Source organism: Mastomys coucha, unplaced genomic scaffold (assembly GCF_008632895.1).
Source record: "Mastomys coucha isolate ucsf_1 unplaced genomic scaffold, UCSF_Mcou_1 pScaffold11, whole genome shotgun sequence".
Classification (NCBI taxonomy): Eukaryota; Metazoa; Chordata; class Mammalia; order Rodentia; family Muridae; genus Mastomys; species Mastomys coucha.
The window spans coordinates 23,258,050-23,279,045 of NW_022196893.1; the positions used below are offsets into that span (position 1 = coordinate 23,258,050).

Sequence of the window (20,996 nt, forward strand, 5' to 3'; positions counted from 1 at the left end):
GTATGTGAATGCATATATTCAAATATCTCCAGTTACCACATTTAAAAACAGAGACAAAGACATACGAAGATTATTATACTTATTTAAAAGATGTTTATTTAGACTTTTATTCCATTTAAATACAAAGGACTTTGATTTTTTTCTAAACTTCAAGAACTTTATTTGAAATTTTATGTAAACTTCTGGTCTTAAAAACTAACACCTTTGTTCAATTTTAGCTCCCAGTGAAGCGCCCACAGAGGTAGGGGTCAAAGTGTTATCGTCCTCTGAGATATCTGTCCATTGGAAGCATGTGCTAGAGAAAATTGTGGAAAGCTATCAGGTGAGCTGTTTGTTTTAATAAAAATGTGTGTTTATTCACATATATGTAAGCATACCTTTTTTTTTTTAAATAATTTGGCTAATCTGTCAATGTCTGGTGTCCCAGTGGCTAATTTGGAATTGAACACCCTATTCCTGCTTAGTGGTTTGGGTATCGACATGCAATCCATAAGGAGTAAGAGAGATTACCTCAATCTGATCATTATGTACCACATCTATGTATTTAGTGAACACCATGTACACAGAACAATATTATCTCTCATTTAAAAGCTGAGTAACAGAAAGGTTCATACCTGACCTGTCTAGGAGGCACATAAAAAGACCTGTGTGTATACAATGATCAGATAAAAAGAAGAACTAAGATAGTATTGCTCGTCCCATCTCCCTTGCCTCAGGTCAAACCCATTACTTCCAGATGGTGCATAAGTGCTCTACAGCTGAGCCACGCCCTGAACCTATCGAGGTGGTGCACAAGTGCTCTACCACTGAGCCACACCCTGAACCTATAGCCATGGTTTGGTAGCCTGTACCTATATTTCTGTAAGTTAGACAGTCTCATGAAACGCTGCTATCATTTTCCAGCTCCACTCACTAGATCCCTTAATAAGTTGACAGTCTAAGAAGAATGCAGACCAGCAACAAGGCAATTTCATGATTATTTAATAAATACTATTATAAGTTAATAATAGACAAGGGTCTTTGGGGGGGGCGGTTATAAAAGAATAGAGAAACAGATGGCTGCCATGTCCTTAAGACTAGGAAGAATGTAGAGTATGTTGTTCTGGAGTTTACAGGTCAATTTATGGAATTGGGAAGATGATCCAACTAGTAAACTGTTTGCCTGGTAAGCATGAAGGTCTGAGTTTTAGCCTAAGAACCGGTGTGATGAGATAACCAGGAATAGTGGAGTGTGTATACGATCCGAGAGCTGGGAGAACAGAGACAGCTGAATCCAGAAGGCTCACTTTCCAGCCTGCTTAGTCTATTTGGCAAGCTCTAAGCCAATCAAAACAACACAGGTGGGCCACTCACGAAGAAAGATACCTGAGGTTGTCCTCATGTATACACACATATGTGCACATGCGCCACCTCCACAAACGTACCTGCATGTGCCTAAATATGCACATGCAAAAATACATGTATTATCTATAAATAAAACAACTTGGAATCTCTTATGTATGGTGTACTCCCTCTACTGCTGGAGATCATCTATCCCTACGGATTCATCTCCCTTTCCAGTGAACTTTCTGGTGAGTAGCCCCAAGTGTTCCATTTGTTTTGGTTGACACTGTAGGTTGTGTCCCTTACAATGAAAAGCTTTCTTATGAATCAATTTAATGTTTTACACGCATGAGCTTGGCCTAGGGATCAAGGAGCCTGAGTCTATCTCCTCTATTTGGAAAAGAATTCTAAGCTTCAGAGTTAGGTTAGATGAAAGTGAGACTGTCACACTCTTTTTAAATGTTTCTTATGTTCTTTGACAGTTTCAAGTTGGGGACATGTTCACCCCCATTATCTTCTCTCATACACACCCCCTGGTACTTTGATATTTTTTTTTCTCTTTCCCACTGAATCTAATTAAGCATGTTAACATGAGCAGGAGTAATGGGTGTGTGTTTACTGGAATGTGAGAACCTTACTAGTGTCTACCTCACCGAGGAAACTCACTTTCCTTCTCAGTAGCCAATAACGGCCCACAGACTTCAGGGAGACATGGGGACTCGGGACCCCCTTCCCATGGGATAGTGACAGATTTTGCATGCATATATCTACTTCTGCACTCTTTAGGACTCATTAAAACACCAGTCATGTGTAAACATGTATGTAAGGAGAATCTTACTGTGCAAGGAAGCTGTCTGCACTTAATGGGAAATGTTCACTTTACATTCAAAAAGCCATGAAAGAAGCATTTTAAAAGGAAGACACTCGGGGCTCCTTCAAATGTTCCTTCTGCTCTCAAGTCATGAGGTCATTGCTTCTTTTGATTGTAAGTTTTAATAAAAACTGTTTTTCCATGGATCCTTTGAGAGTCGGATAAACAAAAGAGCTCCGTATCTCTTAGGATACAGCTTCAAAGATTAAATTAAGGAAAGTGCAGGTATGTCCTTTGTGTGACTAAATGTCACGTGGGATTTTGAGTAAGAAAACAGGTGTGATTGATTATTCTTCATTTTATTACATGAACTTTATAGAAATACTCTATTGTTTTAGTCTGTGTCTCAGTTAGTGTTATTATTGCTGTGATGAAACACCATGACTAAAAGCAAGTTGAGCATTTTTTGTTTTGCTTGTGATTCTGCGTCACTTGAAGGCGGTCAAGGCAGGAACACAAGCAGGGCAGGAACCTGGAGGCAAGGGCTGATAAAGAACTCATGGACAGGTACTGCCTACTGACTTGCTCCCAATGCCTTGCTCAGCCTGCTTTCTTTTAGAACCCAGGACTACTAGTCCAGGTGTGGCACCACCCACAATGGGCTGGGCCGTCCTACATCAATCACGAGTTAAGAAAATTCCCTACAGGTGGGTTTTATGGAGGCATTTTCTCAATTGTGGTTTGCTCTGCTCTCAGATGACTCTCGTTTGTATCAAGTTGACATAAAATTATTCACCATAGTCTATAAACTCCTCTCTGGAGTGTATGTGAGCATTAGTAGGAAATGATGCTTTCAAATAGTTTAGTACATATAAATATTTAAAATTCAGGAGCCTTCAAGTCCTTCATTTTGACAGTTGTATGCCAGGATGAGTTCTACCATTATAAATTTGTGTAGATATTTTATGGGGATGATCCTAATGAAGTGCCTGGAATTTTCCAGAATGTAAGTGTTCATTGTATTTCTCCTCTGCTTCGCAAGGAAAAGGCCTCGTACCTTGTCTAGTTCAAAGTCTTACATGGGTGGAGACATCTTCCTCCTACCCAGGTGAATGAGATCACCACCCAAATCTTCCAGCCCTATGCAACGGGGGACTTCCCAAGCGACTCTGCCCCATTCAGAAGTCTGGAATATCTCTGCCAACAGATACCATCCTGCGGGGATATTTGGTGTATCTTTACTAGTTCTATCTTGAGATGACAGAAATGCCAGAGATTCCATTAAAAGCAACTAAAAATATGATATTGACAACATCAAAATGATCATTAGAAGCAAAATAAAAATAACATCAAAGAAATCAAGAAGCAATGAGCAATTATCCTGCACTTAGAAAGTATACACTTGACATGTAATTCTTTCAATGTGCCAAGTGGACTTAGCTAACTGACTTCCATTGTATAATGGTCATGTGCTTGCTAATGTAAATGAGAAACTTAGGATCATATTAACATTAGATGATTTTTATCTGGGTATTTTGACTAGTTTTGAAAATTAATTCCCCATTATACAATGTATGTAAATATGTAAAAATCTGAATGTACTTATAAAATCTATTTTAATTTATATTTTAGATGTTACTAATGATTTAATACCCCCAAACAGTCTTTATTTTAAAAACCTAAATTCAAATTCATTACTAATATTAAGCTTTGAGACAAAGAAAGCTGTAGTTAACAAAAGTAACAATTTCTAATACTAACATTGAAAATATTTTTAAAGTATCTAAATTGTAGATAACTTATGTAACTCACCAAATTATTAGGTATTTTCTACGGTGTCTGGCACTCTAAGTTCAATGGGCCACCCAGATGAGACAAGAGAAATAACTTCTACAAGTTGTCCTCTGATTTCCACATGCAGCCACACACACACACGCATACACATACACACTCACATGCACACGCACATGCACAGACATATATGCATGTACCACCCACAGAGATACTTAACACTAAATAAAATAAGCACATATGATGATTGGGTGTATTTATGTGACATGTTAAAGGAGTGAAAGTAAATAGTTAACATACATGTATACATACATACATCTGGAAGGGTTTTGTTAGAAGAACATCATTGAAAACATGTAAACAGAAATAAAACAAGACATTAAGATAGAAATTATTGTCACAAATATTTCCACAAAAGATCACTTTCAGATTGTGAAAGTAAAGCATACGCAGTCCCCCACCTGTCCCTCGCAACAAGACAAGTTCAACCAGCAAAGTGTAGATTTCTTTTAATTTTACTAATTCTAGTTAGATCTCACTATTCCCGAGGTCAGTAGGAGGGTAAAGGTGCCATTAAGTGGCACTGAAAATATGGCAGCATCAAACCAGTGGACCGAAGCTCACGGCAATGAACTTTTCCCAGGAAGAGCTGAGTAGCAGCATGGGCCATGAACTTTTCACCTTGGATATTTGCAGATTCGGTACTGGGCCGGGCATGACAAAGAAGCAGCTGCACACAGAGTTCAAGTCACCAGCCAGGAGTACTCAGCCAGGCTGGAGAACCTTCTGCCCGACACCCAGTACTTCATTGAAGTGGGAGCCTGCAACAGTGCCGGGTGCGGACCTTCCAGTGACGTCATCGAGACCTTCACCAGAAAAGCCCGTGAGTATCAGAATCTGATCTTAGACACATCGAAAGCTACCGCTTGATTTAAAGAAGATCCTGACTGTAGGCACATATGGAAAACAAAAAACAAAAAACAAAAAAACCAAAAAAACGGTCTATCTAGCTGTTCATAGGCCTTTGGTTTTCAATCCCACATCTGTTATAAAACCTGAAGATTTCTCATCATTCCCAGCTGCTGTCACAGAGGGAAAACTGAGACATGCACTGTTACACATTTTTATTCTTTTTCCTAATGCCTTTAGAATTTGCCTCCTTCAAACTGCAGACCATTAGAAAATCAACTAGTTTACCTTCTGATTTATTAATTTAAAATTTTTCATACAGATGTATCGTTAGCAAAATAAAATTGTGTTAATAATTAATAACATAATAAAATCACAATGTACTTTGTTCATAGATCATCATCATATAATATAAATACAGGTTAACTATTCTCATACTGTGACTGTTTTCTGTTCTCTTTTGACTGTATGACAAGTTTGTCTGTTCTGCTCAGATCTGGACATTCTCAGTTTCCAGCCTCACATCAGGAACCAAGCTGAATGTGTATACAAAGGAACGTTTGAATGCAGGACTCTAGAGACATTCACAAATATCTCTAAGAATGATTCCCATTAGCTTTTGCAAAGTTACAAAAATCACTGGGCAGCATATCTCCTAGTACACTCATAGAGGTAGATGATATCAGACATGATTTTCAGTTTTACTCTCTACTGCATTAATCCTATGACAGCAGACAACTGGTTTTCCTCTTTAAATCTCCATTTTCTTTAACTTGACAAATGAAGCATTATTTTTTTCTTGTTAATCCCAATGTTAATTTTTTTTACAAACATGTGTTATATCCAGAATAGTTCTATATAGAAAGGTTGCAGAAGAGACCTCACCAGACCTTAAAACACAAAATGAATATATAAAAGGGAAAGTGATTGCATGGGACTCAAATCTGTGATGGAGTGGCCAGAAAAGCTGGAAACAATGTGTGTGAGTGAGGAGTAATGAGAAGAACCAGTTCGTGACGAGCTGGGGGAAGACTTTTGGATAGAGAAAATAAGCATGCAGAATTTGAAACATTTAACTTTGGAAGCATCAGTGTGACTAAAACATGTCTCTGAGATGAAGAGAGAAGAGAGCATTGAAAGCAGAATATGAAGTAGTTTGTAAGTCGTCATTAAAACTTGAGGTAGTTCCAGAGTATAATAAGAACCTTTTTATAAGTCTGGAAGTGACACCTAACTCTGGTGTTTTAAATCCTCATTCTGACTTCCATGCAAGTAAGTAACATAAGTGATGGCTTGGACTTGAGAAGAGGAGAGAAGAGGAGAGGAGAGAGGAGAGGAGAGGAGAGGAGAGGAGAGGAGAGGAGAGGAGAGGAGAGGAGGAGATCCAGAAAAGTGTTAACTTGGGAGAGTTCCAAAGATTTCAAGCCAGAGAAAGGTATAAGAAATGCCACTAGATTTCATCAAGATTGGTGACCCTGATGGCAGTAAAGAGACTGGAAGGGAAATCAGATGAGAATAAAGACAATTGTATTCCATGCCTTACCAATGACTGGGAGCATTAGGTGAACTCAGGCTCAGTGCCATGCTGAGCATAGGGACTGGTATATGACATAATCCTCAGAATGGACTGTTGTTGCTGGCAGCTCAACTCACATCAGCATCACAAACACAAGTGATGTAGCTCACAGAACTGACGTTCAATCCAGTGACCACTATTCTGTTTCTTCTTCACACAGCTCCTAGCCAACCGCCTAGAATCATCAGTTCTGTGAGGTCTGGCTCCCGATATATAATCACATGGGATCATGTTGTGGCACTATCCAATGAGTCTACTGTGACAGGATACAAGGTAAATAAGAAGTGCCTCACTTCTCCACACCACTTTATTCCTGCTAACATTGATGTGTGTGGCTTCTGCTGTCAGAAAAACACAGTTGGCTTACTCATTCTACCCATACAAAGGAGTCAGAAGGCAGAGCCTCATGAAAGAGTCTAAGATAAGAAGACATCTTTAGTGGATTTTAGGGAAATTCGGTGACAAGTGAATAAGATAAAGAGAATACCTGCTTTAAGGGATGGAGCTGTAAGAACCATCCATGCTTAAACAGGAGACAGAATGCATTTGTTTTGTATGTCTGGGAGTGCTGACCATAGCGCCACCTCCCTCCCTCTTTGTAAATGAAACGCAAAGAGATATTGCCATGGATTGACTATAATCCATGGGACTGCATTTGCATTAGTTGTGTAAGCTTTAAGAATAATGTGGAAGAGCCTGAAAAATGAAAGAGAACTTCATTATGCCACTTCAAAACATGCCAAGTTTTCATTTTATATTTTTCTTAAAAAAGGAAAAAGATACATCTTCTTCATGGCGTATTTTCAGTTATTTCAAAAACAAACAAACAAACAATAACACAAAGCACTTGAGGCTATGGCACATGCATTTGTATAAGCTCCAGCACAGCAGGAACCAATTCCTGGGGAATCAAAACAACAGGAAGCTTCCCTCACTTCTTTTTCTGAAGCAAAGGGTACTCATTGTGTGCTGATGTAAACAGTAGGCATAATCTGAGACTTGTAGCTTCATTAACTATAGGCATTGGCTGAGACTTGTAGCTTCATTATCTATAGGCATTGGCTGTGACTTGTAACTTCATTAACTATTCATAATTCGGGACCCTGTAGATACTCTATAGACCCGATGGGCAGCATGACGGTAAGCTGTTCTCAACTCATAAACACTCCATCGAAGTTCCAATCCCCAGAGATGGAGAGTATGTTGTCGAAGTTCGAGCACACAGTGACGGAGGAGATGGAGTCGTGTCTCAAGTCAAAATTTCAGGTAAGCCATCATCTACAAACTGTTTCAGTAGAGTTACCTCTGATAGGCTATGCCCTACGTGTGGCTTCTCAAGAGTGAACTTAGAACCAGCATTCACAATATCAGCATTTTCCTAAGCAAACTCAAATATCAAGCGTGCCACGAGACTTGAAGTTCTGTTTCTTATGAATGGAAAACAGTAAATGTGTAACATAACACCTACCTGTCAGGATGATGTAGATGTCAAAGCATCATTAAACATATCTAAGGTGAGTGCATCTCAGGACCTAACATTTAAAAATATAAGGCATTAAGAGCAAAAAGAATGATACTAGGCAACTATTTAATAATACTCAAGTTTTCTTTTATATTCCTAAAAGAAATCTATTGATCTATTTTAAGTATTCTTCTGATTAATATTTCTTTTTTTTCTACATATGTTAATATAGTAATCAGAAGTTTTGTGGTTGAATACACACATTGCTTTTGGGCAAGTACTTCTCCTCACAGGCTTGGGCAATCTTTAACTTGTAGTTGAGGCAGTAAGTCCCTCTCGGTATTGTATCTACTGTATTTTATTATTTTCTTAATTTTTAATATTTTAATCACTTCCTATTTTTAAGTTTTAATATTTTTATTTTTAAGTTTTAATATAGTGAATTAAACTCAGTACAAACTTAAGAATTTAATCATAGAATATGGAGCAATAGAAGATGTTAAATCAATAAGAGCAATGACCAGTTGAGAAAAGTGACTCACAGCTAAATAGATAAATGTGTTATTATATATTGAACCAACAAGAGATGACTTAGCACAATGATAGAGAATTCAATAATGAATCTAGCTTCCCCCATGAGTCAAGTTCACCTCAAACTCATCATATCACAGACAAACCCTTTTCAAATAGAAAATAACACACCTACATTTTCATTTTAGTTATTGTGTAGTTTGAAAAATTAGAATTTATAGAACCCTAAGAAAGTTAGGAGCTGTCTATATCAAAAAAGAGCTCAGACTAACTGGTGTGTGTGTTTCCCCTGCCCCTGGCCACTCTGCATGTGCATGTAATTTTGTATGCGGAGCTTCTGTTGAGTAGATCACGACACATCCATCCTCAATTGTTCCGTGAATGTCACTATATCACTCAAGACATTATAAACTTTAATTGGACATATAAAAAAACATTCATTCAAGTGAATATATAGGATTTATCTACCCAGTCCACATTTTTCTGCTATAAATAACAGATGCTAGCATGTTTTTAGTAAAAGTCTTTGGGTAGGTGAATTTAAATAATTAACAAGGGTTTGACTTCTCTACTGCCAAGCCCCTTTGAAAGGGTTTATTCCATTCCTGTTACTGTAATGACAGTTTTCCCTGAATCACTGTACTGGTACCCTTCCTTGAAATTCTGAGCTTTGATGGCAGGCAACATTGTGTTTTACTTTTATTTATTCTTTGGGTGAAATAGAACCTGCTCTGTGGACTCAAAATAGCAGTGTGTGTGACCGAGGGATGGCAAGAGGTGGAAGCTAATGATGGGTGGGCTCAACCTGTCTTTCCAGAGGGAGAAGCCTTCCTGCTTGGCAGTGTCTGCTTAACTCTATGGTACACATAGCCTGAGGCTCCAACATGATTTCACCAAATGTTTAAGCAAAGGCTTTGATGTATCACAGTATTACATATGATTGATATACTATGATGCAGTGGATGGAATCCCAAAGCATGGGTAATGCTAAACTGTAGTAAAATAATTATGGAGTAATGTACTTTAAGCATTTGCAACCTTTGTTTAATCTTTTTAGTATAACTAATATATTATATACAATTTCGCTTTTCATGATGATGCATTAACAAAGTATTTTTAAATTTGTTAACGATTTACCAGTAGGTCTGAGGAGGTAGTGTGAGCCACTTTGCACATAGTACAGTGACCATCAGATGTTGCCGGCCAGCGGCAACAATAAGAATGGGTTTTCTGGAATATGGAGTCAAGAGGAAATTGGCAAGCCATTTTTATGTTACCTTAACCACGTGGAAGGCTCTTAAAAATTAGACGACAAGGAGACGTGATCACTCAGCCATCTTTCATTTAATCAACCCTTTGTTACAAACCATCAGGTAGCAAATTGGAGGCAAAACTCCTGCCCCAAGTTTGTCAGCATGCTGGCCCAATCAGCAGCTCCTTTAGTCTCTATAGAGGCGGGACTTCTGATGTAACTGAAACCAGGAGAGAGGCGTGGCAAATAGCAGGAGGTGGGCAGAGAGGTGTGGTTGTGAGAGGCAGGCAGGGTCTGAAGAATCAGCCCTCAAGCCAGGAGGGTTACAATCAGACATTCCAGTATGTATGCTGTGTATAAAAATGCATCCTTTGTTTGTAGAAAAACTGCAAATATGCCTATAATATTTTCCTACATTCTGTTTGCCAATTAAAGAACAAAATTCCAATTATTTATCTCAGTCTAATCACAATTGTACAAAGACATTATGGAATTAACATGTCAAAATAACAGATGTTTAAGAAATAACAGGACTCTAGAATTTCCTTGATTATGTTTGGATTTACTCATAAGTTGTTATCATCATTCGTCATGAGCAAGGTATAGCCGAGGATGGAAGCACTAGGCTTCCTGTCAAATTTAAAGAATGTTTTTTATTTTCTATTTTTAAGTTTTATGTCTGGACTCTGTAAGCAGGGATTTAGTAGATTTCCTGATAAGAATGTATACAAGCATTGTACTATCTCTCAATTAGAGAAACACACTGGGCAGCAGTCACTGTTCAAATTCACACCATGTGCTAAGGTTTTATACATCCTCACACAAGTACCACTCTTCTGACACTCTGAGGATTTGACTTCGGCCACTGTGTCTGTTAGCTATCTTTTTAGTTAAGATTCATATTGTTATAATGAAACACTGTGACCTAAGCAAGCAAGGAAGGAAAGGATTTATTGGTCTTACACTCTGTATCATTGATAATCATCAAAGGAAGTCAGGACAGGAACTCAAATAGGGCAGGAACCTGGAGACAGGAGCTGATGCAGAGGCCTGGGAGAGGTGCTGCTTACTGGCTTGCTACCCATGGCTTGTTCAGTCAACTTACTTATAGACTCCAGCACCATCAGCCCAGGGGCAGGACCACCCCACTTTGGGATGAACACTTCCCCATCAACCACTAATTAAGGAAATTCCCTACAGACTTGCCTACGGGCCCCATTTTATGGTTGAGGCATTTTTCTGTAACAAGTCTAAGAATTGGAGGAGAAATGCTTTGAGTAAAACAAATAGATTAGACTTAAAGAGACAATTCACCACCACACTTTATGGCCAGTGTAACGTGGAGCCTCCTGGTTCCTCAGCCTCACAAGCCCCATGATCTAATTTGTATTTCAGAAGCTTTGTACTGGGTCTTTGTAGCAGCACATCTTGTGGCTTCATCGGGCTGCAGACAGGAAGTCTGCCTTAACTAAGCAGAGTTTTCGTGAGTTCCCACAAAGGTTTTATCAGCTCAAGGAAGTTCCAAGAGTAAATCTCACTGTTTTCTTTGGCTTCGACAGGGTTTGGGTGAGAGTTCCTCAGTGAAGTGTATTGTAAGAACAGGAAATTAGATTAATAATAATCTCCGGGAATTTACTTAACAAAAAACATATTTTTCTTTATGAAGTTCAACCTAAGTCTCTAGAATGACAGCTTAGTATTACACCCAAGGAAATAAAACATCGCTCAGATAAACTAAAGCCTTCTGTTTCAACAGACACTTGTACTACTTAGGTTCTGTCATGAGGTGATTTGACTACTAATAAACAAATTAGTATCTCTGAGCACTTGCTGAGGGTCGTGTGTCAGACATTCTGCTTTTCCATCAGTTAGAATGATGAACAACCTTCCAGAAGCTTGGGAGAAACATAATAAGCTAACAAATTCACTCAAAGTTCCAGGACAAGATTGGTTGTTAGTGTGAGAGGGGTAGAGCAGACTTTGGAAGGATGATTGGATCAGGGCTCAAAGAAGGGGGATTTATACAGAGATATAAAGAAAAGGAATTCATAATGGGGCAGTGGGCATGGGCGTGCCAGGAGGGGGAAGGGTAGGTAAAGTCCAAGGTCAGAGGGAGCATTGTGACTACTGCATTGTGAGGATGCAGAGACTTGTGAGAGGAGGATACAGCTACAGGAAGGGCAGTGATGTGAATGGCCTGGCCTCAGTCTCAGCCTCCTGCCATGCTCTGGAGAGAGGAACCCCATGGTGATGGTCAACCTATAACTGAATTCACTATTAACGAGTGTGTAACAGTAGCAGTAAGAAGCCATTATACTGATAGTTGCTTGAAAGACGACCCAAAGGGTATTTTTTGGATAATTTGCTGAGAAGTGTGAAAGGGAATGTTCTGACTCAGAAGATTTATAAAAACTAGCTGAGTCATCTGCTGAACCGAGCAGCAGAAATATATCCAAGGAACGAGCTGTCTCCCAAGACCATGTGATTGGAGCTAATCAGGATCCAGGGGAGACAGGCTGTGCCCAGCATTCTGGATGCCCATCAGAGGGAAGGTGGGTGAAGGAAGAGCCAGCGTACCAACTGAGAAAACCAAAACTCACCACAAAGCCAACTCCATAGTCACCTTCATATTTAGTGGATTGTGAAATTGAGATGACAGATATTTGTTGGTGTTGCCCAAAGTTGGCAGATGGTATTGTTAATACAATAAGTGAAGGAAAACACAGACTCATTACTTCTAGCTAAGGAATAATATCGGAGAAGCATCTGTGTCCTGTAGAATGTTATTCATAGGCAGAAAAACTAAAAACTGTCTGAAATAGCTGAGTTTTGTCCTGGTTGGATCAGTGTCTCAGAAAAGATAGTCAAGGAGCAGGGTTTGCCATCTCTCCCACTTACTAGGGTCTCAACTTAACTCACAGGTTTCCTTATCTCTAGTTTCCAGAGACCACTAAAATTCCAGGAATTGCCTGTCTTGTTCAGATGCTAAGTAAATGTCCAAGAAAAAAGCATTGTTTCTTAAAGTTGATCTTAAAATTAAGTACATTTCTAAAAGCCCCTTAGGTGGGGAAAAAAATATCTCCCATGATATTCAGGACTGCATCACACATCTATTCCTACTCCCATAAAATGACATCTCCATGATTTCTCAATGAGCAAGGCTTACTATTTATCCAAGGATGAAAAGACCTGTTTTAACAAGTGAATATTTCAAAAAGGAGGAGGAAGAGGATGAGGAGGAGGAGAGATGGGACAGCAAGGAGTCGAGGAAAGGATTCTTGATTAATGTTAAAAGTTGGAAAGGAATATCTTCATAAAGCTGTAGAGGGGGATGAGAGTCAGCGATAGGAAATCACCTTCCAACAGCAAAATTAGTTTTAACTTAAGCAGTAAGGTATAATCAATCTAGGTGCACAGAGGGTGCTGAAGAATGGCTTAACAGTTCCGAGTGCCTCAGAGTGCCTCCTTCCCTTGCAGAGGCCCCAAGTTAGGTTCCCAGCACCCACACTAAGCAGCTAATGACTGCCTAACTCCAGCTAGAGTGGATCACCTCTGGCCACCAGGGAACCTGCACTTATGTGCACCTACCCTCACACAGACACACTTATTAAGGACACATGGTTAAAATAATAAAAGTAAATATTTTTAAAAGATGTATGCAGAAATTAAAACAAAAATTTATTATGTAGAGTAAGTTGCCAAAAGTTAAATTAGTAAATTAAATCCAAAGAACGCTTATCTGAAGTTAGTCTAAGTTTACTATTTATATATATACACATATATGTATATATATTTACATACATATATATATGTATATCCCTACCACTATTGCATATTATATATAGTACATGAGATGTATAATAACATTATATATCTCTAAATATAACCATTGTTAAAGAATTATACTTTATCAGAATATTTAATCCCTACCAATGTTAAAGATTACTTAATCAAGTATATATGACTACTTAAGCAATGGTTTATGTCATTATTCCAGTGGAAAATGTACATTTTGTCTTGTTTTCTCTTTTAGATTAGATATGTCATGATGCTAAGTTCTATACTTCATGCTGTGTACCATCATTTGGAAGCTATTCTGGGAAGGCATACTTTGGAATGAGTGTTGCTGAAGGAATTTGCCTTAGATCTAGCATGGGGAAGGACTCCTGTGAATTTTCAGGGACTAGAGATTAAAGGAACTTATCTTTTGGAAGATTAATTGCATCAAAATGTAGGGGGTTGTTATGATGCTGCTTGTATAATAATGCTAAGCACTGGTTTAACAAGATGTGGTTGCCTCTGAGAAGCAGATCCTCTCATACATCAAGTAATGCTGTGTGAGCCTTCCCTCCAATTTCACTGGTCAATAAAAGGTTAGAGCCTGTGATCGGGTAGGAGAGGGGAAAAGGTGGGACTTGAGGGTCGAGTGAGGAAACAGACATCTACTTTACTATATTAATGACATTCAGCATTATATTAATATATCTCTACTCAAAGAGATTGGAAATAACCTATATTCCCATGAATGGATCGTAGGATAGATATGTGTCCCCTCCAACTTTGGTGTAAAGCTTTATATTAGTCTCTAGAAATACAGCCAGTAAGTGAGTAAATTAAAGTAATCAGATTATATTTACACACTACTTCAGAAGTTCTCCTGCCATGAAACATCCCAGGCTGGGTATAGCTGTCTGGGTATAATGTGAAGATAATTGCCTGGGTAGAGAGGGGAAGGTGGGCTTCGGATTTTCTCTTCTGATATATGGCATTTATAGAGTGTAGCAATAATTTAGAAAACATTTATAAGGGGAAATTTATTTTGTTATTAAGGAAAATAAAGCTCTGGATGTTTCTCATAACTGTAGCTAGGAGCTTTTATATAATAATATGTGACTATTATGTATTATTAATATAATAATTATATAGTATAATAGAATGCTATTATTAAGAGGAATATAACATACTTAAAATGAGTAAAAGCCTATGTGACATTTGTTTCCATGGTACATCCTATACTATATTATGAATCAGCTTCATTCTTAAAGTGCTTCCCATATCTGGGTAAGGGTGTGAAATGTCCTGATAGATTCCTGTATGAGGAAAGCATTATAGCAAACAGTGACATTCCAGAGGCTGACCACAAGGAAGCAAATAACTTCAAAGCTCTTTCCAGAGGATGAACTGCCCCAGTCTGTTGCCTCTTTTCTGTGTCCTTCCATGTCAAGACTCACGTTCTTACCTTTCCTCTCATTCTTAACTGAGCCCCAAGGCAAATTACCAGTATTACATTATGTGCCCCTGAGAAGCAGGGACCTAAGAGTGGGGCAGATTACAAAAACAAAACAACAAAACAAACAAACCAAAAACAAAATCAAAAAAGCCCCAAAAGGGATGCCTCCCCATCCAGATATAAATTCTTAGGATGCTGACATCTCTGTAGATGGTCCTTCTAGTTCTCTGGCTTCTCAATTTGTTCACCTCTTCCCTACCGATGTCTTTTGTACTTACCTTCAGAGCCCAGATGGGTACAGCCAGAATAGGAATGAGAATTGAGCATTTCAGAACTGAAAGGGGGCGGGCTTGTAATGTTTACTAATTTCTTTTTTGTATTTTTAATTAGGTGCTAGAGAGACAACTCAGTGGTTAAGAGCACTGTCTGTTCTTCCAGAATAACCAGGGTTAATTTTTATCACCCAGCTCACGAGCTGCCATAACTCCAGTCCCAGGGGATCTGACAGACTCTTCTGACCTAAGTAGGCACTGTATAAAAGTGGTACATGAACATCCATGTATACAAATTATCAATGTACATACAGATAAAATGTGAAAAAATCTAAATTATATTTGTGTATGTGTGAGTTCATGTGCATGTACACATGAATTTGCATGTGTGTACATGTGTCAAGGTCAAAGGACAACTTGCATCAGTCTTATCCTTCTACCAAGTGGGTTCCAGGGACAGAATGTGGGTTGTCAGGTTTGACATTTTTCCACTGAGACACTTCATTGGCCCATGATTACTATTTTAGATGAAATGCATGCACCAAATGGCCACCAATAGCAACAGACAAAAGCAGGAGAAGACCAACCTAAGGAAAGCAGTCGAGGTGCATGTGGTGAAGAGCAGCCTGGGGAGATGACCAGCCATGATTCCTCCCTCTCAAACTCACTTCACTTCCTAAAAACTCAGTGTGGATTACTTCCTTTCCTCAGATTTACTTATATTTATATTATGAATACTTTCCTGGAAATAAGTGTCCCCCATGTTTGTCCAGTGTCCCCTAAGGACAAAAAAAAAAAAACATGTCCAATCTCTTAGACCTATAGTTACATCTGGTTTTTAGCAGCCATGTGGGTGCAAGAAAACAAACCTAGGTCCTTTACAAGAGCAACAAGTGCTCTTTACTGCTGAGCCGTCTCTCTTGTCCGGTGAATTACTTGTATAATATTAATATACTGTGTTAAAAATACTTTACAACCTCTCTGTAAAAAAATTCCAGTGTCAGGAGGCATTTAGATGACAAGATTCAAGTCCTGAGGACAGCAGTGGAAATAATAAATCTGAAAGACATAAAATAGATAACTATGAGGCAAATTATATAACTAAATAACTAAGAAAATTATGTAAATAAATAAATAAATAAATAAATGAAAAAACATAAAATAATCAACTGAAAGAAGGCTACCCCACTGTTAGAAAGACTGATATTGAAGGAAAATCTTCCTTCTGATTTTCTGTGTGAGAAATCATTTGTTTAACATGAACATAGTCATTTCTTAAGGAATTGCCCAGAATTCCTAGTGACTGGAAAACAGTAACTAACCTGTTGCTTTTATAAACTCACAGAAGTGTTAAAAGCTAAACTTTTCCTTGAATCTACAGAAATTTTTAAAAGTTTAATATTTGAACCATGGAGTCACAACAGAGAATTCACCTTTTCAGAAAATAAGTACTTTTCAATCATGTATCACCAGAACCAAGAATTCTATGCTGCTACAGTATACAGTGATCAGTGTTGCTTTATGGTGTGGATGACACACTGGGCATGCTTCTTAGACATCCTGGCCAGCCAACGCTCTGTTTCAGCCGGTGGCTCCTTATGCATTGCTACTTCTTACACATTTTTACTTTTTTAAAAAGGTTTTTAGAAAAAGTAGAAGAACAAGGGGCCGGGCAGCTGGTTAGGATCTTTCCAACAGTTGTAGATAATTAAATCAGTGAATTAAAGTTTATTAGTACTCCATCCATACCTGGGGAAAAAGTAAGGCATTCTATGGACACTTCAGGTAGATAGATGGTTCTGGAGCCCACTGCAAGGCTGTCATCTCATACACAAGTTCATAATCACTTTAGGAAGAAAAATATTCAATAATAAGACACTATTTCTGACAAGAGAGATGGTAATTTTTCACATGGTTGAAGTCATGGCTGATAAAGAATGATCAAATGAGAATTCTAGTATATTTTTTCCCCAGAGAAAATTTATATATAGTCATGTACCCAAATCATGACTTAAAAGTCAAGGGGACAAGCAGCTTTTGACTGCTGTGGCTACATTTAGAAGCATTTAGACAGCCATAATAATTTCCAGCTCTCAACTCATTATGTTACAGATGGTGGAATCACTATTTTCTAGCAATAATAAGATCCTCACAAAGCATCTCTGAGAACTGCCCAGGTCCCCTCCTATCAGCAAAGACAAAATTCATGGTTTAATTACACATTATACTAACAAAACAATGACCCCTTGCAAAGTGCCTTGTACATAGTGGACACTTCAACATGATAGACATTAAAGCAATCAATGGAAAAGATATTTCTCAATAGTTCATTAAAAGGATAATTTATGCTGTACATTGTACTGCCCAAAGAGCTTACAACAAGTGAAATCACAGGGAAGATACCTCCCTTTCAGTGTGCCCCATCAGCACTCTACCTTTTGAGTTTTGGAGTCTTCACCTGGTTCCTTGTTGAGGAGCTTCATTCACAAAGAAAATCAGAGGTAAAAATGTATATTTAAGTTAATCTGAGCCTGTACCTTGATAATACCTAATCTCTTTCATCTTGACTAACAATGTGAATTAGTGCTAATTAAAGTCTCAAAAAGAGTGATATTGAACAGAGGAGAAGATCTAATTTGGGGTCCACAGCCCTGACAGACAGGTAACTGTCTGAATCTACTCTCACCTTGAAGAAGGAACCCTTCATACCTACCCTTTCTTAGTACCAAGGGAGGAATTTACCCAGAAGTACTGGAACATTATAGAGCATTCAAATCACTATTTTCTGAACATTTTATCTCACCAATATTTGAAGTAATGCACACACAATGTAGAGTTTCTGAACCTGAAGATGAGGATTCATAGCTTCCAGTTTGTGGCTGGTCAGCGTCACAGGTTCAGATGTCTCACCTAGATGCAGATAATGGACCCCACCATGACCTCAGGAATAGACAGACATTAAGACCAGCAAAGACTTCTATTAAGTTTGTAGAAAGGAATATTGGAGAAGAATTCAGTGGCTTGTGGAAAGGTAAATCTATCTCTTTAGTTTGAATTTTCTTGTTTAGACACAATAAATTTTAAGACAACTACGCAGTGACCAAACCAGAATCTTTTTTTTACTGCAAGAAGAACCTCTTTCTCTATTTCATATACAAATTGCAACCTACCAAGAAAGAAGAAAGACAGTAGAAAAATGAGAAGGAAGTGAAGAAATGGTCCTCCATCCCCATGCAAGCCCAGGCATAGCTCCACTATGAATAGCCTCTAAACCTAAGTTCTAAGGAGGAGAGCCACCTCAGCAAGTAAGAACACTTCAGTGTGGAACCTTGTCACTCGCTCCTCATTTTACCACTGAACCTCAAACCTGATTAGGTTCAAAAGGGAAGGTAGAGGGGATGGACAGGAGCTGTTGTTGTTACGAGCCTGGCACAAGAGAATGGCATCCAGAGCCCTCAGGCTGCCAAACTTTAATTGAGGTTAAGGAAGAATGACCCTGGTGCCAGATGGATGTTTCCCACTGTCTACACTGTCACTTTGCACAATGTTCTACCGGGCAGCTAGCTCCAGAGCCAAGTTCATAGCTGCCTCAGTATGCTCTGATGCTGGGGATATCAAGCAGACATCCTGTGTTACTGGTAAAGATTTGACATATGTCATGAACAAACAAATCAGGACATCCATTCATGGCATGTTGTAGAGTAGATGACAAGGACCTTGAGCCTGCAACCTGGGGACCTTGTGTCTTACTCTGGGTACCATGTAGTCTCGCTAAATGCTCACAAAACAAAAAACTTTTTGAATCAACATACTAAATTCAGAGTAGTGTCTTCTACAGTATATACGAACATTTTTTTTAAAAAAATATTTTTTACACACACCTTATTATATACCCATTTTACTTTCCATTTTATAGCTCAAAGAGGCTAAGAGCCTTCTGAGAGGTCCCATAGTCAAGTGAGCTGTGCTAGTATGCAAAGGCATCCTCTCTTACCCCTAACTTCATATTCCTGCCAAACTGCCACCTTGCTGTTTTAAAATGTAGTAAGCCAATTTTCAAAGTCCTCACAATTATAGATTTACCTTGCCAAAAATTTCTATCAGCACTGAAGTTATTAGCGGTTAATTGTGCACTTCATTGACCATCATTCTGTGGCAACTGCTCCATCCATTCAGAGAGGAGGTGCCGGCTGGAAGTCTGGCGTTTTATGGTGGGGAAGGACTAAAGTCAATAGCATGGAATAAATAGCTCCACAGTGGACACTGCCAGCAAACTACACACATCTGCCAAAAATACAAACAGCTATTTTGCTTGGCTTCTAGGCTCCTAATTGACGAACAAGTAGAAGAGGCAGCATTAGTTAGTGGCTTTCACTGTTTTCAAAAAAGCCACCAAAGCCACTAGTGCTTATATGATCAAGCGCTGGATGCATACATATAAACTAATATCATGTTTGATTATTATAAAGAAGAAGGAACATAACCAATAAGTTTGAAAATTGTATGGCTCAACGCTTGATATCCTTAAACATTACGGTCGTCTTAGAATCAAAGCAGCGTGGCCAGAATGCTAACCCTCAGGCTTCGAGGATGGAAGACTGTCATCTCCAGAATTGCTCATCCACAGCTTAAGAATGGAAACATCCAAGAACAGAAACATTAAGATCATAGCCTTTGGAAACTGTGCCCCTGGTCCATGGTTACAAACTAGCTACTGATGGAACAAGGTCTTAAGCTTATTCTTCTTTACCTAGATTAGTATGTTGCTGTCACAGAGAATCTAGAAGATAATTAAATAAGCAAATTGATGCATAAAATATGCAAATTGATGCACATATAATAGAATGAAAAAAAAAAACTATCCTAAGATCAGCAAATACAGAACAATCTAGCTATACCTAAAACTAAAATCTGTTTTGTTTTCTGATTTTGCCTATGTTTTCTTTTCTAGACACTTTCAAAATTAGTTAGGGTGTTTGTTACTTTGTTTTTCTCAAAATCAGAAAGTAAATGATCCAAGTAACAGATCTGAAATATAAAAATGTGTGAACATTCCCCCTGGGGGTGAAGGGGCACTTTTCATAGCAAATCCAATTAACTTATCAACTTTCTAAAAGGATGTCTCCTTCCACTGCACTTTAGTTATTTTATTTTATTTTTAACTGGCAAATCATGTCTATTTACAGAGTAAATGTTTTGGTTGATCTAAAAATACATTGTGGATTCAGTGAAACACATGAGCGTGTTCATCACCCTACCAACTTGCTTTACTATAATAAGAAAGTTAAGCAATAAGATGCACACATAAACACACATAAGTGGGAAAGCATTAAGGCCATTCTCTTAACTATTTTCAATAAACACTGTAAACTAGACACTATAAAGGTAACAATTTTGATTTATGGCCTAGTGGAAAATTTAAAGTCTACCACATTTAGATGCAGTGGTATTGCACATTCCACTGGAATTTGGAAATTCCCTGGAATTTGGCAAAGGGAAATAAACTTTCTGCTTGGGGAGTTTGTGCATCATATCCTTTCAGTGTTAAAGTTTAAACAAGATGAAGAATGGGATGTCAACTTTAAAAAAGAAACTACCAAATAGAAGAAACAAAAACCAGAAAAATTACTGGAGAATGAGTCACATGGTGCAGGTTCTAATGAAGCAATTGACACTCATACTATTGAATCAGCTGATACTGGATCTGACCAATCAGCTGACACAGGTTCTGATGATGCTGTTGTCAGGTCTTTTTCTGCATCCTAGGGCTGAAGGATGCTGTGAAACATGTGCTTTTGCCTTCATAACTTCCTTTCAATCACATGTTCAGATCACCATC

The 20,996-nt window shown here is 38.3% G+C and overlaps 1 protein-coding gene across 3 annotated transcripts in view; it reads left to right on the top strand.

The window, feature by feature from the left end:
* Positions 1-20,996, top strand: part of Cntn1 (contactin 1) — a 303,448-nt gene that overhangs the window by 267,616 nt on the left and 14,836 nt on the right. For all 3 annotated transcript variants that reach the window (XM_031353267.1, XM_031353272.1, XM_031353281.1), the window contains 4 exons: positions 219-322; positions 4,622-4,808; positions 6,571-6,683; positions 7,520-7,676. In XM_031353267.1, the coding sequence (XP_031209127.1) occupies positions 219-322; positions 4,622-4,808; positions 6,571-6,683; positions 7,520-7,676 (561 nt within the window). The remainder of the gene's footprint in view (positions 1-218; positions 323-4,621; positions 4,809-6,570; positions 6,684-7,519; positions 7,677-20,996) is intronic.